Below are 13,656 nucleotides of genomic sequence, written 5' to 3' on the forward strand. Positions count from 1 at the left end.
TGTTCAATAGTGCAAAAGTTTGAATTTCATAGGGGTTGGAACTTGGCGAAATGCGGGTTCCCTTCCCTAGCTCAGTCCTCTCTACTCCCTCCTAGTTTAGGCTGAAACACATGGAGAGGATATTCAGCAGAATACTCTCCTCAGTGACATCTGTGTCTGGAGGAGTGTCCTGGCAATTGGCAACAGGACCTTCTCCCCCCAGGGGAAGGGAAGGCTCAAAACCCCAAATAATAATAATCTATTACAGATTTCAGGTTACCAAAAGTTAAAGAAAAGGATAATAGCAAAACACTTAACATTGCAACATGTCAAAAAGAACGCTACTGTAATTTCCCCCTTGGGGCATGTATTTTTCATATTATTATGCATAATTATGCATATAAATTTAAATATATTTCCATATTCTAATCAAAACTCTTTTCCTAAATGTGTAGAATAAAATGAAATTAATTGATGGCAATGACTGCATTTAGATTTGAAATCTAAGATTCTGGGTCACTGGAAGAATTGTGCCAGTAGTGGGCGTCTAGAGAACAGACCTGGCTACTCTAGAATATTCTTCTGGATACTGGACAGTTTTTCCAATAAAGCTAAATCTGGGATTAGAGACATAAAGATGTGCTGACAAAAACCCAGAAATCATGGTTGAGATATTTGAATAGAACCTTAACCCTGCTTCTTACTCTGTGGCCTTAGACAAGCAACTTAAAACAATTTGGGTGTCTTTTTCCACATCTCAAATTAAGGAGCGTTCTATATATTTAAAAATTAAAAAAAAAATTTTTAAGTAAGAAGCATTTACTCTATGTTCCCTTGAGTTCACTCCAGATTTAATATTTCATGTTTCTGTGACTCCCAAATGAACTATGCCCAAGAATGGAGTTATCTGATGGTCAAAAAGCAGGAAAAGCTTGGCAATTTGATTACAATTAACTCATCTAGGAAAAGAAATAAAATATTTGGGATAATAATTGGGTTTTGGCAGAAAGTAAATCTCCCATCCCCATTTTTTAATGGAAGGAAGAGTTAATCTGAAGGCATGACTGGAATCATTTGTCACAGACCTGGCTGGCGACCATTGTCTCAATATAGGACCCCAGATAGGTTCAAAATAGACAGCAAATAAAACAGCCGTATCCTGACCACATCAAGTGTCAAAATGATATGAGTCTTTCTGGGTCTTTTCCTAGTTTTCCCCCTTCTTTAGAAATGTATGCTCTGAATTATGATTATTGCAATGGAGCCAAGCATTCATCGGCTCCAGCTAGATCTTTGTTTAGCAAGCATCAGCTCACTGCCAGCTGCAAATTGCAGCTGTCTGTCAGCACTTGTGAGGACAAACCGCTCCACTAGCCAGGATCTCTGAGCTGTAGACTACAGACTGTGTCTTCAGTGCTGCTCAGCCCCGCCTTTGCATTTTCAGTACCCTTCCTGTGGGGGAGAGTCTCCGTGGTTCGCAAGACATTATGGAGCAAACAGCTTGAAGCTTATGTCAAAATGATGCCTCTCGTAGAGGGTTCTGTCCCAGTAAAACTATCTCGTGAGAGACTGACTCTGGCCTGACATGTCCTGATCTCTGATATCCTGAAAAAGGCATGGGAGGCCACCAGTTTGACAACCAACCATTCTTCAGGACAGAGTGACCCCTGCAGCATGCCAGGAGAATGGGCCCAAGGCCAGCAGCCTGTCTCAGAGCTGGGGAATGTAAGGGTGAGAAGGCCACGGCCAAGGGGCAAAGCCGGAGGAAGGACATGGCCCAGGGTGTTGAGTGCGACCGTTCTCTGGGGCCATAGCGTGGAGGAGCAGGAGGCAAGACTCAATGGAATCCTTATCTTGGGAGAAATCCTAGTGTAGAATGTTCAAGTAAACTTGAAACTGTGTCACTTAAGAAGGGGCTTTGAAGAATAAAACATTTTTGCTTATGTAACATTTGCCAGCCGTCTAAGCAAATTTTTTTTTCTTTAAATTCCCAGGCATGCTTACAATGGGAGAGAAGCTGACAGCACCACACCAGATTTAATTAAAATATCTGTAGAATTAGCCAAAATCTTCCTTGTTTTCTCATCAGAGTGACTCATGCTAGATCTAAGGACCATTTTTTAGAGCAGTAGCAATTTTAGGAATGTCCTGAGAACTATCCTAAGAATTTAGGAATACCCTGCTTTCCTCATGTATTTGCATACAATAAGCTGTGAGTTTCTTAGAGGCTAAAAACTAGGACTGAAGGTTCTTCGGGGGCTTGGAATGCTCCTCCTACACTGTAGGAAGCGTGAGATACGATCAGTCAGTACTTGTGGAAGGTATGCTTTTAGGTTTTGTTTAATAATACTTTCAAATTAGAAAAATAAACCTGGAATTCTTCCCATTCACAGGGATATTATGAGAACTGCTCTTTGTTATGTAAAAGTATTGTTTCTGTAAGAAATGTGCCCTCTTGGGAAGAAAGGCACAGTGCAAATTCAAATTAGAAATAAAACCGTACAATATGTAGCATATGGCCAAAATTGGCCTGAGCTCACTGGGGAAAACATTCTAAGGCTTGGGAAAAGTCACATCCCTGGTGTGTGTGTGTTTGTGTGTGTGTGTATGTTTGTGTATAGATCTGTGTATGTTTGTGGGCAGGGGGCAGTGACCCAGCATAAACACTTTCTTTCCCACAACTTAAACATACACACGATACTTAAAATAGTTTCATTCAGGGGTAGAAACCGTGAGAGTCACAGGATTGTTGAACAATAGCAAAGCTCTTTTAAGTCCATGATCTTTCCATATTCAAGAGCATTGTAAAATAAAAACAAGACTCTGCAAGAGATCGATATTTTCCAAAGGGAAAGCAACTTTACAGCACAGGAGCATTTGGATTGCTGAGTGCCTTCACTTCTCTCTGTGTTATAGTCGGCTGCTTTGTTCATCGTGAAATCTTTTTGCGGGATGTGTTACATGCGATGAGCTTTGGTGTTATAACAAACAGAGAGGAAGGCTGCAATAATGTATTTCAGTTAGGAAGAAGCACTTGAAAGAAATTGGTTTTGCTATACACATGATGTGAGCCAATCAATAGTGGTTTAGTCTGACAAGCACTGTCAATATCCATTGTCACAGTTCAGAAAGTCTTTAATGGATAGTTCTTTAAAACCCAATGATTTCAACACATGTTCAAAGTCTTGAAATACATTCTACCTGGCAGAAATTAATCACAGATAAACTCTTGGTTGTATACAAGATTTTTTTTAACTGAGAGCCAAGTAGCAGTCAATTAAAATTTATATCTATATTAATACATATTTAATTTTATATAAATTAATATATATGTTTAATTTATGCAACAGCTAAAGGCATAATCTAATAATACCAGATACATGGTAATTACCCAGTAAATGCTGAAAAAATGAGAGGCACTGAGGTGGAGGGTCAAGGGTACACTTTTAATACCATCTATTCTGTTTACTTATTATTACAACTGTGACTGGTATGCAAAATATCTATCATAACCTCACAATTCATAATTGTTAGTTTTTAATGAATACTTATTATACACTGGATATTGTGCTGGGTGTTTTGCATATATTGGGGCATTTAATTGACACTACTATCCTTCGGAATATTGTCAACCCCACTTAACAGATGAGAAAATGGAGGCAAAAAGAACTTGCATTGCTTAAGCGAGATCCTACCTCTGTTAGGTGAGAGAGTTGAAATTCAAAAAATTTTTGTAGTATTTAAAAAAGAGAGAAGAAACGCATGAGAGCACACAGTTTTTGAAAAGAAACAGCATTAGCTGTTGGCAGGAGGCCACGTATTAGTGGTTCTTATCTGCTTTCCCTCTAAATGCTGATCCTAAACTCTTACTCCTATGAAGCAGCCAGGACTAATACAAGCAGACTCTGTGGTTGGGCACAGAGAAGAATGAGATTCCTGGCTGGGCTGAAAGAAGAGTTTGTAGAAGTGAACGTATGTGCTTATACTACTATGGGCTCAGTGTGCATCTTCTGTCTTTGAAAAAAGATTGTGTGATGACAGGAGTCGAGAAGAAGAACTAGGGAATTGAGAGAACCGGCTAGGTCACTAGGCATTTGTGTTTAAAAGAAAGCCCGCTGCACCTTACATCTCTCTTTCTGTATTCATTCTTGTCTTGCTACATACAGCCACCTGGAGCAAGTGAGTGATTCTCATACTCACCTTCTGCCCAGTAGCTGAAGAGTTCATTCTTGTTCATAGTAGTTATAGCTCTGTGCAACCTAGAAGCCATCGTCAGCTGTTCTGACTGTAGGTCCAGAAAGTATTCAGCTGTCAACTCTGTTGCTGTCCTGTGATTCACTAATCTCACCTAAGGCAACTCATTTTCTTTTAGATCTACGACAATACATACTACCTAGAGTACTTTTCAGTCAGCAGTTCACCTAAAGCAGGTGATTTAGGTAGGACCTTAGATTGGAAGTACTTGACTGCAGTGGGAGGTTACTGCCGTCTCTCTACGTCCTTAGAACTTTGACAGCATCGCCAAACAGATGGAGAGGTAGGCAGTGAGACAGGTTAGGAATGCTCAGGGTCTCAAAATTAGACAGCCCTGCATCTGATTTCTGGCCTGGCCACTATTTGCTACTTGACTTAACCTCTCAGATTCCTAATCTGCATAATGGGCATCAATAAGAGAATCTATCACATTGAATGATTATACGGATTAAATGAGATGTAACATTCTTAGTACAGTTCCTTTTCACATCACAAGTACCCTGAGAACATTATTAGTAATACATGCAATGTTAGGATGATCAAATTGGCAAAGCAGAGATTGAGACTGCTTTAAAAGAATTAATACTATAGATATTACTATATGTAATTGTATATATAATTGTTATAATTATAATACTTAGATTATGAAAAAGTTAAATATACATATTTATTTAACTTTTCTCACAATCTAAATAAATACTTTACCACTTCCTCTCAAACATTGATTTTTTGGCTTAGGCATTTCTCAAACTACCTATGACTGTAATATAAATTTTTCTTTCCTGGTCCAGATTTTATGTTTGAAAAATTAAGGATACATTGTGGCATATTCTTGATCACACTTAGAGCCGAGAGTTTAGAGATTAAAGAAAAAGCTTCCAAGTTATCCCATATTACTCCCCTCTATACCCAGTGAGAATACAGTATCTGTACGCATATTTTCACAAAGGTACAAATACATACACACTCACACAAAATATGTAGTGATAGCACTCTCTTTTTATGTCTATATTGAGAGAAGATTTAAGTACTACCACCCAGTTCAAATACTGCTAAGCATGGTGTAGTATCTGAGTCAGTATGTAAAATCAGCATGGAAATTGTCTGATACTCTTAAATATGAATATTGTTTCTTTCTCTAACTTGACTTTTTTTCGCAGAAATCTAAGTGTTTCCTAGAATTTTGTCATGCTGTTACCTCTATAGGGGGAACTTCTATGCCTACAACTCTTACTTTTGTTGTTGTTGTTACTGTTCTTTGTTTGTGGATCAGTGTTCACATTCATGTATAAGGCTCTTCTCATTTGATTTGGCTGTGGCCTGTTTTCTATCACTAAGAAAGAACTCATTCCTGTATTTAATATACTGCCCTTCCTCATGGAAAATATATTTCTACTTCATGGTGCTCTTTGTCTGGATTAATGCCCTATATTATTTTTTCTTTCTTTCTTTTTTCTAGTAATTTTGCTTTCAAAATCAGCTACTGCCTTATCTCAGGAACCCCTTACTTTAATAGCAAATTTATCAAAGTTTTGAACAGCGCTCAAGCATATGTCCCTACACACACCATAGGTTTTTGCAATTTAGGATTATTTTCTCTTCTTTCCTTTTTTTTTTTTTTTGGTGAATATGTAGTATTTCCATAACCTTTGATACAAAAATCTTTTGCAACTTTGGCTCAGAGAAAGAAACCAGATAGACTTAGAATTGAAAGAAAATAATGAAATTACTCAGTATTTGCAGTACAGTTTTGAGGCTGTCATCCTCATCATAAGCATCATACAAGTTATCCTTTAAGTAACTCAAAGCTGTGCATGAAAAGACAATGAAGAATTTACACATTACTGGAAAAAGCAACCGTGGCATTTCCATACGGTTGAATAACAGGACCATGACAGTAAACTGACAACTCTTTATTGACATTGAAAATATAAAAATGTGGTTAGATTTGTCTACTTGAACTAGGTAATTTAGTGTAAAAGTAAACATTTTTCATTGTATGGATTCTCACTTCTCTTTAGATGGGTAGATAACATAAATACGAATCATTGGAGAGATAATGTATCCATATCCTTCTGTTCCCAACTGATTATTTATTTTGTATTTCTGCAGTGTTTAAGTGGGAATTAAGTGGTTAAAACAAAGCACTGCTGTTAAAATGCCCTGCATTCCCTTTTCCAATTATTTCCAGATTTAATCATGATTTGTGTTTCAAGTAAGTCACTTAAAGTTTCAATAACATAGTTTCTCAAGGGGTTGAAATTATGATGTCTGTTTACATTGAGCATGTGAAAAAAAGAGATATTAAATGACCAACAGTACATTAAGCTCAAACTTACCCTTTCTGCCCACTCTGACACAGGGAGTTATGTGCAAACTTTTTCGAGCTCTAAAACCCGCTCTGGAAGAGCAAAGCCATATTTATTACAGCCTAATGAACTAGGGCAAATGTGTGTGCCTGGAAAGGAATCAGGCAGGAGGCTGAAAAGAAATTTAATGAACTTTATTTCTCAATTTTGGGTAAGGTGCTCTTGTTTCAGTAATTTAGACAGTGGTACAACAGGGTAATTTCGAATACAAGAAGATCGTATTGGAATATACAAGAGGAGACAATCAGTACTTTGTTATGTAATCCGTGTCATGGTTTGAGAAGTGTTTGAATCTCTGGGGATTAAGAGCCTGATATAACCCTGTTTTGTCATTTCTTTCTGGATCTCCCTCTCCGAACAATGCAGTGTGGTATGATGATTGCACTAAGCAATTGCCGACAGCTTTGCTCTGAACATCCTCCTAGACAATCTGTGTGGGGAGCTCTTAGCTGCTCACACAACCATCTTATCTACACCTGATGTTGATCCCCATGTAAAACCTCACCGACACGGTGACAAAAAGTAGCCTGGCAAGTTGTCTGTAATAGCATTTCTAAAGGGTAATGACGCTACTTTCCTTTAGCAACGTTTCTGAAACGTTAGCCCTCCCAGCATTTCCAAGTGAAAAAAAAAATAATAATAACAACATGTGATTTTAACATGGGAATACCGCGAGAACAGCAGTTTGGCAGGAAAAAGGGATATTTCAAAATAAAGTCCCCAGCAAGAAAAATCCTGGCAGATGCACAATTCTGGATCGTATTATCCAAACTGTTGGATTCTGGAAGATTTGAGGGTTTTCTCTTGTGGTTCCCATCCTTGAATAGAATGGAGATGCATCATCCAAATTGTGTTGTTCCCCCTCCTGTTAATAAAGCTAGAAAATCAATATGCAAAGGGCACCTGGCACAATAAGCATTCCTACCTCTAGAGGTGTTTTTAACACCATAATGGCTGTCAGGTATAAACCTTGTGCTGGGTTAATGCCCATTCTTGCATGCTATGATATTTATTGAAGATCATCTTGAAAAGCCTAGGATCCTAACTCTTCTCTGGTATGAGCAGCTTTTAACACCAATTAAATCTCTCCACCGGTTAAGAATGGTGCTTAAACTAATGCCTTTGCCCTATAAGTGTGGAGACTTAAATTGCATATTGCTATTCAAAATTCTTAGGCTTTGAAAAATATTCCATTTGTTTGGGCTTGAAAGAAAAGATCACTCATCAGTGGGGAAAAGAGAGGGTAAAGGAAATAAAAGTAAATTTCAGAATACCTGCAAAGCTAATCCATTTCAGGTTAACTTTTCGTGAAGGTGAAAATATGTAGAATTAAGAGTGATTCCTCGGTAAATCAGATTAAATATTTTGGAATTTAAACCAGTATCTCTTTAGTCTCTTTTCTTTTTTGAATAAAAAGTTTAAATGGCAACAGAAGAAAAAACTGCTCATTGGCTTAACATAAATCTTTAAATTGCAGTAAGCTTTCACCCTCAAAAAGTAGTTGAATCTCTGAGGAAAAAGAAAAGGCTGAATTCTATTTTTCATAAATGATGGATTATTGTACCACACTGTGTATTTTCCAGTAAAGTGTCCTTTTATTTGCACTGTGTGATTACAAGTTTCTAAAAGTATGTGTGGGGTCACTTGGGTGCTGTGGGAAAGTGGAAGGAACACTGTTCTGTTAAAATCAGTAGTGAAATCAGAAGCAAACTATGTCCTGATTATCATAGGCATGTGTTTAAATTTTGCTTTCCTTAATTGGTTATGTTGTATTTACTTAAAATGAACAATTTGGCAAGTTTTTCTCCCTTGACAACAGAAAAGCGTAAACTGTTTTATAAGTTTGGCTGTTAAAATCAGATTTGTAAACCACAATATTCAAAGACTTTCACTGCTGTTTATAGGGGCCCAATGATGGACTTTGCTTTATAGCCATGTGCTTTTTACATTTTTAGTTTGTATTTATAGTGCTTTCAAGTTATTTGGTTAATAAAAAGTATGCCGTATATTATAGTCATCTATTGACTTTAACTTCTGCATAACTCCTCTTAGGACAAAATGAGCAGAATGAATGATGGCAAAGGCCTTGTAATTTGACTTGTCATCTGAGGACGATTATTTATGGCATCAGGAAATGGAAGTTGATGCTCTAGTCTGTCTCCAGGAAAGTCATCATTAGAGGCGACTTTGGAGAGTTTGGCTATGCTAAAAACTGTGTAATCATATCCAAGACTGCTAGTTTCTCAGTATGTATGAGAAGGAAACAAGATAAAGCATTTAAAAATATACTTTCATTTTCTTTGAAAAACCAGTGTACCTCACACACATTTCTCACATGTGGAGCCAGATGGTGGTACTGAAAACAATATAATATACATATATATCTCTCTAATTAAGAGTACTATCAACAGAGTACCTAACAGGTTCCAAAAAGATATAACTCGGTATGTAATTATTTTCACAATTTCACATTTATACTGTCTGTATGTGTTTTAAATTGCAAAGTACGTTTTAATCACATCATTTTTACTAGTCCCTAAGTGGCAAAAAAAAAGAAAAAAAATCCCTCTTTTGGTCCTGTGTTTCTTGGCATTCTGTCATGGAAAATGACAAGATTTTGAGGTGAGACAGGGAATAGAAAATATTACCTTTGGTAACCTGTGAAAATTTAGATTGATTATTCCATATTATTGAAAAGGGCAGACTTGAGACCAGAATTACCCTGAGGCCGATTTTTTCTGAAGGATGTTAAGTATTCCTTTAGCATCCAGTGCTGGAAACCCAGACCCGTGGGGCTTTCACACAGTTACCAGTTAGCACAGATCATATACAGCTGGCCCCAGATGAAAGGGGGTAGGATACCATGTAAGCACAGTATATTAAGGTGCTCGGAATGCCTTTTTCAGTCATACAGTTTTGAATCAGTTGATGCCTGATGCACGTGGTCCTGTAAAAGCACTTGCAGCATGCGTGGGTTCTAAAGGCACTTGCTGTTCCTCCAAAATGACATGAGTTCCTCCTCTGAGGCCCCTTAGGCTCTTATACCTCATACTCCTTACCACGCTGTATTATTACTGCATAGGCCATATGCATTTTTATCCACAACAGTTAAATCCAGCACTCCATGTATGCAATAGGTAGTCAATTCGTGTTTATTTTTTTTATCACCTAACAGCCCTGTCCAGAACTACAGGAGCCATGTGTGTAATTTGAAACCTTCTAGTAGCCACATTTTAAAAAGTAACAAGAAATAAGTTTTAATAATATGTTAATTTTAATAATATATTTTAGTTAACAAAAATATCCAAAACATTATTATTTCAACCTAGGGCATGAGCTGCATTTCAAATACTCGATAGCCGTGGGTGACTGGTGACTACCACACTGCTTAGCACAGGTCTAAAGCAGTGCCCCTCAAACCTTTTTAACTTTAGATGTACAAAAATATATATATAAAAATATTTGTGTAGCCCACCAGAGTAAATAGATAAGACTCTCTTAGCCAACAGCAACTTCCCAGGGGCTCAGGCTGCTCCATCTCCATTGCTCTGAGTGCTGAGGGTACCCATAACTCTCAGACCACGTAAGCATCTTCACATGTAATAGCTGGGAAGCTCTGGTCTACCGCAGTGGTTCCCAGCCTTTTCAAGTGACAGACCCATTGACTGCTTCACATGATAGTGGTTGTACTTTCTTAACCAATTCATTTAATAAATAGATAGTAGATAGATGATAGATCAGATTTGTATTTTTTATATAGATATGCTATTTGTAGAGAGATACATCATTAAAATAATACTTTTTTTTTTTTGCTTTTCACAGTCCCTTTACATTTTGTTAGTGTGTGAGTAGCCCTTTCACTACCAATAAATGAGAACTTAAGCAGGTCCTATACATTTTCCTTCAGTTTAAGGGAGTGATTCTTAGCAGGGAGCACTTACCCCCATCCTTCCAGGAGACACTTGGCAATGTCTGGAGACATTTTTGATTGTCACAACTGAGGAAAGGGTACTACTGACCTATTGTGGGGAAAGGCCAGAGAGGCTTCTCAGCGTCCTTCTCATCCTACACAGGACAACCCCCTACACACACACAAAAATTATCTGGCCTAAAATGTAAATAGTGCCAAGGTCGAGAATCTTGCTTTGAGGTAATATAAAATATTATGGCCCGTTAAATGGCAAGTACTATCTCAGTTCAGTATTCAATAGTGCATAATCCCATGTGATCATCAAAACTTTGAACTTAATTTAAAATTAAAACTCCACCCTACGCTTAGCTGGGAGGAGGGCAGGATGTTTTCCTCTTCCCTTCCTTAGACTCACACTTCACCGCAACTCCCCATTTTGCTAACACAAGTTTGCAACTACTTTGTGGTCAAAGCTAGAGGAAGGAGGTTGAAAAAATGTCCTTATTTGACCAGTTATAAGAAGGCTTCTCACACTCTGGGCCTGGCAGGCTTTTTAAAGCAGACACTCTCCCTCAGGCACTTCTGTGGGTTCCTTGGAGACCCCACCAGGAAAATTTGACTTCAGATCCTCTAATTCAGGCAATTTATTTTCTTCCAGCTACAGTTCCCTCCTAAGTCTCTCTTTTTTCCTTCTGTTTTCCTTAGGAAGGGATAGAATGGCTCAAGTCTAGCTCTCCTACAACTATATCTTAGCAAAATATTTTGCACCCAATAGCTACTTAAAAAATTTTAGTTGATTAAAACCATTCTACTGTAAATGACTGACTGAGCTCCTGATATTTTTGTTTGTCTCCCCCTTCCATTCTTTTGCCAATAATCCAATACATTAGAATACTAGATAAAAACCCTTTGAGACTGGGCCCATATCCAGACTTAACCTGAGACGAGTTACTTCACCTCTTTGACTCAGCTTCTTCATCTCTAAAATGGGCAGAATTAGTTTATGTACTTTAAAAGGTCATTCTGAGATTTGATTCAACAAATATTAACTTAACACTTACTATAGGCTAAATAATGTTTGAGGTATTAGGGACACATTAAGTAAGAACATTTATAAAAATAGATAAAAATCCCTGCCCACGTGGAGTTTACATTGCAGTAGAATTAAGTCAAATCATGTTAGATGCTTAAGAGAGTATGAAGCACATAGGAAGGTCTCAATATATTTTACTCATATTATTATTAACCCAATTGAATGACTGGCTTATTCCAAAATATGATTTGAAAGGAAAAGAACCTCTACATTCTTAGTTAAGTGCCCCAGGTCCTCACATGACGTCAGAAATTGGGTTAAGATAGTGAAGGGCCCAATTAAGATCTGTATCTCATGTCATAGAGATGATAAATTCCTATCATTTCATGAATCATTAATAATAATGATCATTATTAATAACTCTGTTAATAAAATCATTAATAATAAGATACCTTGAATGTATTTAGACTCTATGCTTAATGAAGGCATGGAGCTTAAGTATAATGTTCATCATCGAATTCATAGCCTTTAGCATGGCATCTGATAATCAGCGGACATTCAGCAAACATTTGCTTAGGAAATGAATTTGGCACACACCTAACTTTGAAATTGGCAGTGAGGATGGGAAGCTGAGGATGAGAGTCTGATGAAGACATGGCAAAATTTGAGGCAGTATGTGTTACAGAATTTCACCTAGTGGTAATTTCACATCAATAAGGAGAGTAAGAAGTATCTGCTACAGAAAAAGAAATCACTTTGGGTTAACTTAATAAAGAAGATTGCCAAAATTATTTGGGCAGCCAGGACCTTTGAAAATGCCTAAATTTCCTGCAGACAGTATATAATCATAATTAATTGAAATGAACGATTCTAAAGAGCTCCCCCACCTCCAATTTAGATGAATTTTTCTTTTCTACAATTTTGTATATGGATACAGATAAGTGAAATTATCCAGATAAAGGTTAGCATGGTAAGTATGAGGGAATGAATGTGAAAATAAATTGTGAATATATGGAGCTAACTACATTCTCATTACACATTCATGTTGCAACAGAGCTAATATTTTCATATGGGCAAATTTTTACTCCTATGCCTTATCTAAACAGAAGGGCCTGAGCTATTAATTCAGGTAGTTCTTCCATAACTTCTGTTTTCTATTCATATTTGCATAAAGTAATAATCATAAAGGAAAAAATTTACTGAAAGCTTCTGACTTTTTTTTTTTAATTTTCAGTGTTTAGACTGCAACATAGTGCTTCTGATACAAGCGACAAAAAACGAGTTAAAAGCAGATTAAAGAAGTTTATTACCCGAAGGCCTTCCCTGAAAACTCTGCAAGAAAAAGGACTTATTAAAGGTATAGAACATTTTATACTTTTACTGTAACAATGATAAATGAATGTGCCTCTGTGTCCATAGTTATTCAGCTCCAAAGGGTATTGGGATATTTTATTATTTTAGGTTCCTTATTAAATGTTCTGCTCTATAACAGAGGAAAAAATAGTTGTCCAGAAAACTAATCTTGAGAAAATAAAGGTTGTAGCATAGGATCATTGAAAAAAAAAACCTAGTTTTGACCTCAGAGGACCTGGGCTCTGGACTAGGAGCAGAGAAGAAATACCCTAGTGGCCCATCAGAATGACCCCGTGTCCCCATGTGCCTGGACAAACCTCTTGTCCCAGCATACTTAATAACAGCAGACCTTTTCACTCTCAGATGTGTTCTGATTGGATAATAAGTTATCAGATCACCTAGTCATAAGGTCTGAGGTAAGTGCCAGAAGAAAGTCCAAGACAAACTAGTGTCATGAAAATGTATAGATTTGAGAGCTGAAGGACCAAGAAATCAATCTAAACTGAAATAAGTAGGTACTTTTGAAAATATATCTGAAGTAAACAATAAAATATTGTAGACCAACCCAGCTACCAGAATAGAAAAGCAGACTCTGGCATTAGACTATAATTGGAGTTTGTACCTTGGTTTTACCACTCGCTAATACTGACATTGAACAAGTTATTATCTCTCTAAGCCTCAGGTATTTCTTCTGTTAAATGGGGATATTTATACTCACCATTCAGAGGTCCATTGAAAGAAAAAAAAATGAGATAATC

The 13,656-nt window shown here is 37.1% G+C and overlaps 1 protein-coding gene across 5 annotated transcripts in view; it reads left to right on the forward strand.

Moving 5' to 3' along the window:
* Positions 1–13,656, forward strand: part of ARHGAP15 (Rho GTPase activating protein 15) — a 575,316-nt gene that overhangs the window by 325,330 nt on the left and 236,330 nt on the right. For all 5 annotated transcript variants that reach the window (XM_064484735.1, XM_010974707.3, XM_064484738.1 and 2 more), the window contains one exon: positions 12,780–12,902. In XM_064484735.1, the coding sequence (XP_064340805.1) occupies positions 12,780–12,902 (123 nt within the window). The remainder of the gene's footprint in view (positions 1–12,779; positions 12,903–13,656) is intronic.

This window comes from Camelus dromedarius, chromosome 4 (genome assembly GCF_036321535.1).
Source record: "Camelus dromedarius isolate mCamDro1 chromosome 4, mCamDro1.pat, whole genome shotgun sequence".
Taxonomy (NCBI): domain Eukaryota; kingdom Metazoa; phylum Chordata; class Mammalia; order Artiodactyla; family Camelidae; genus Camelus; species Camelus dromedarius.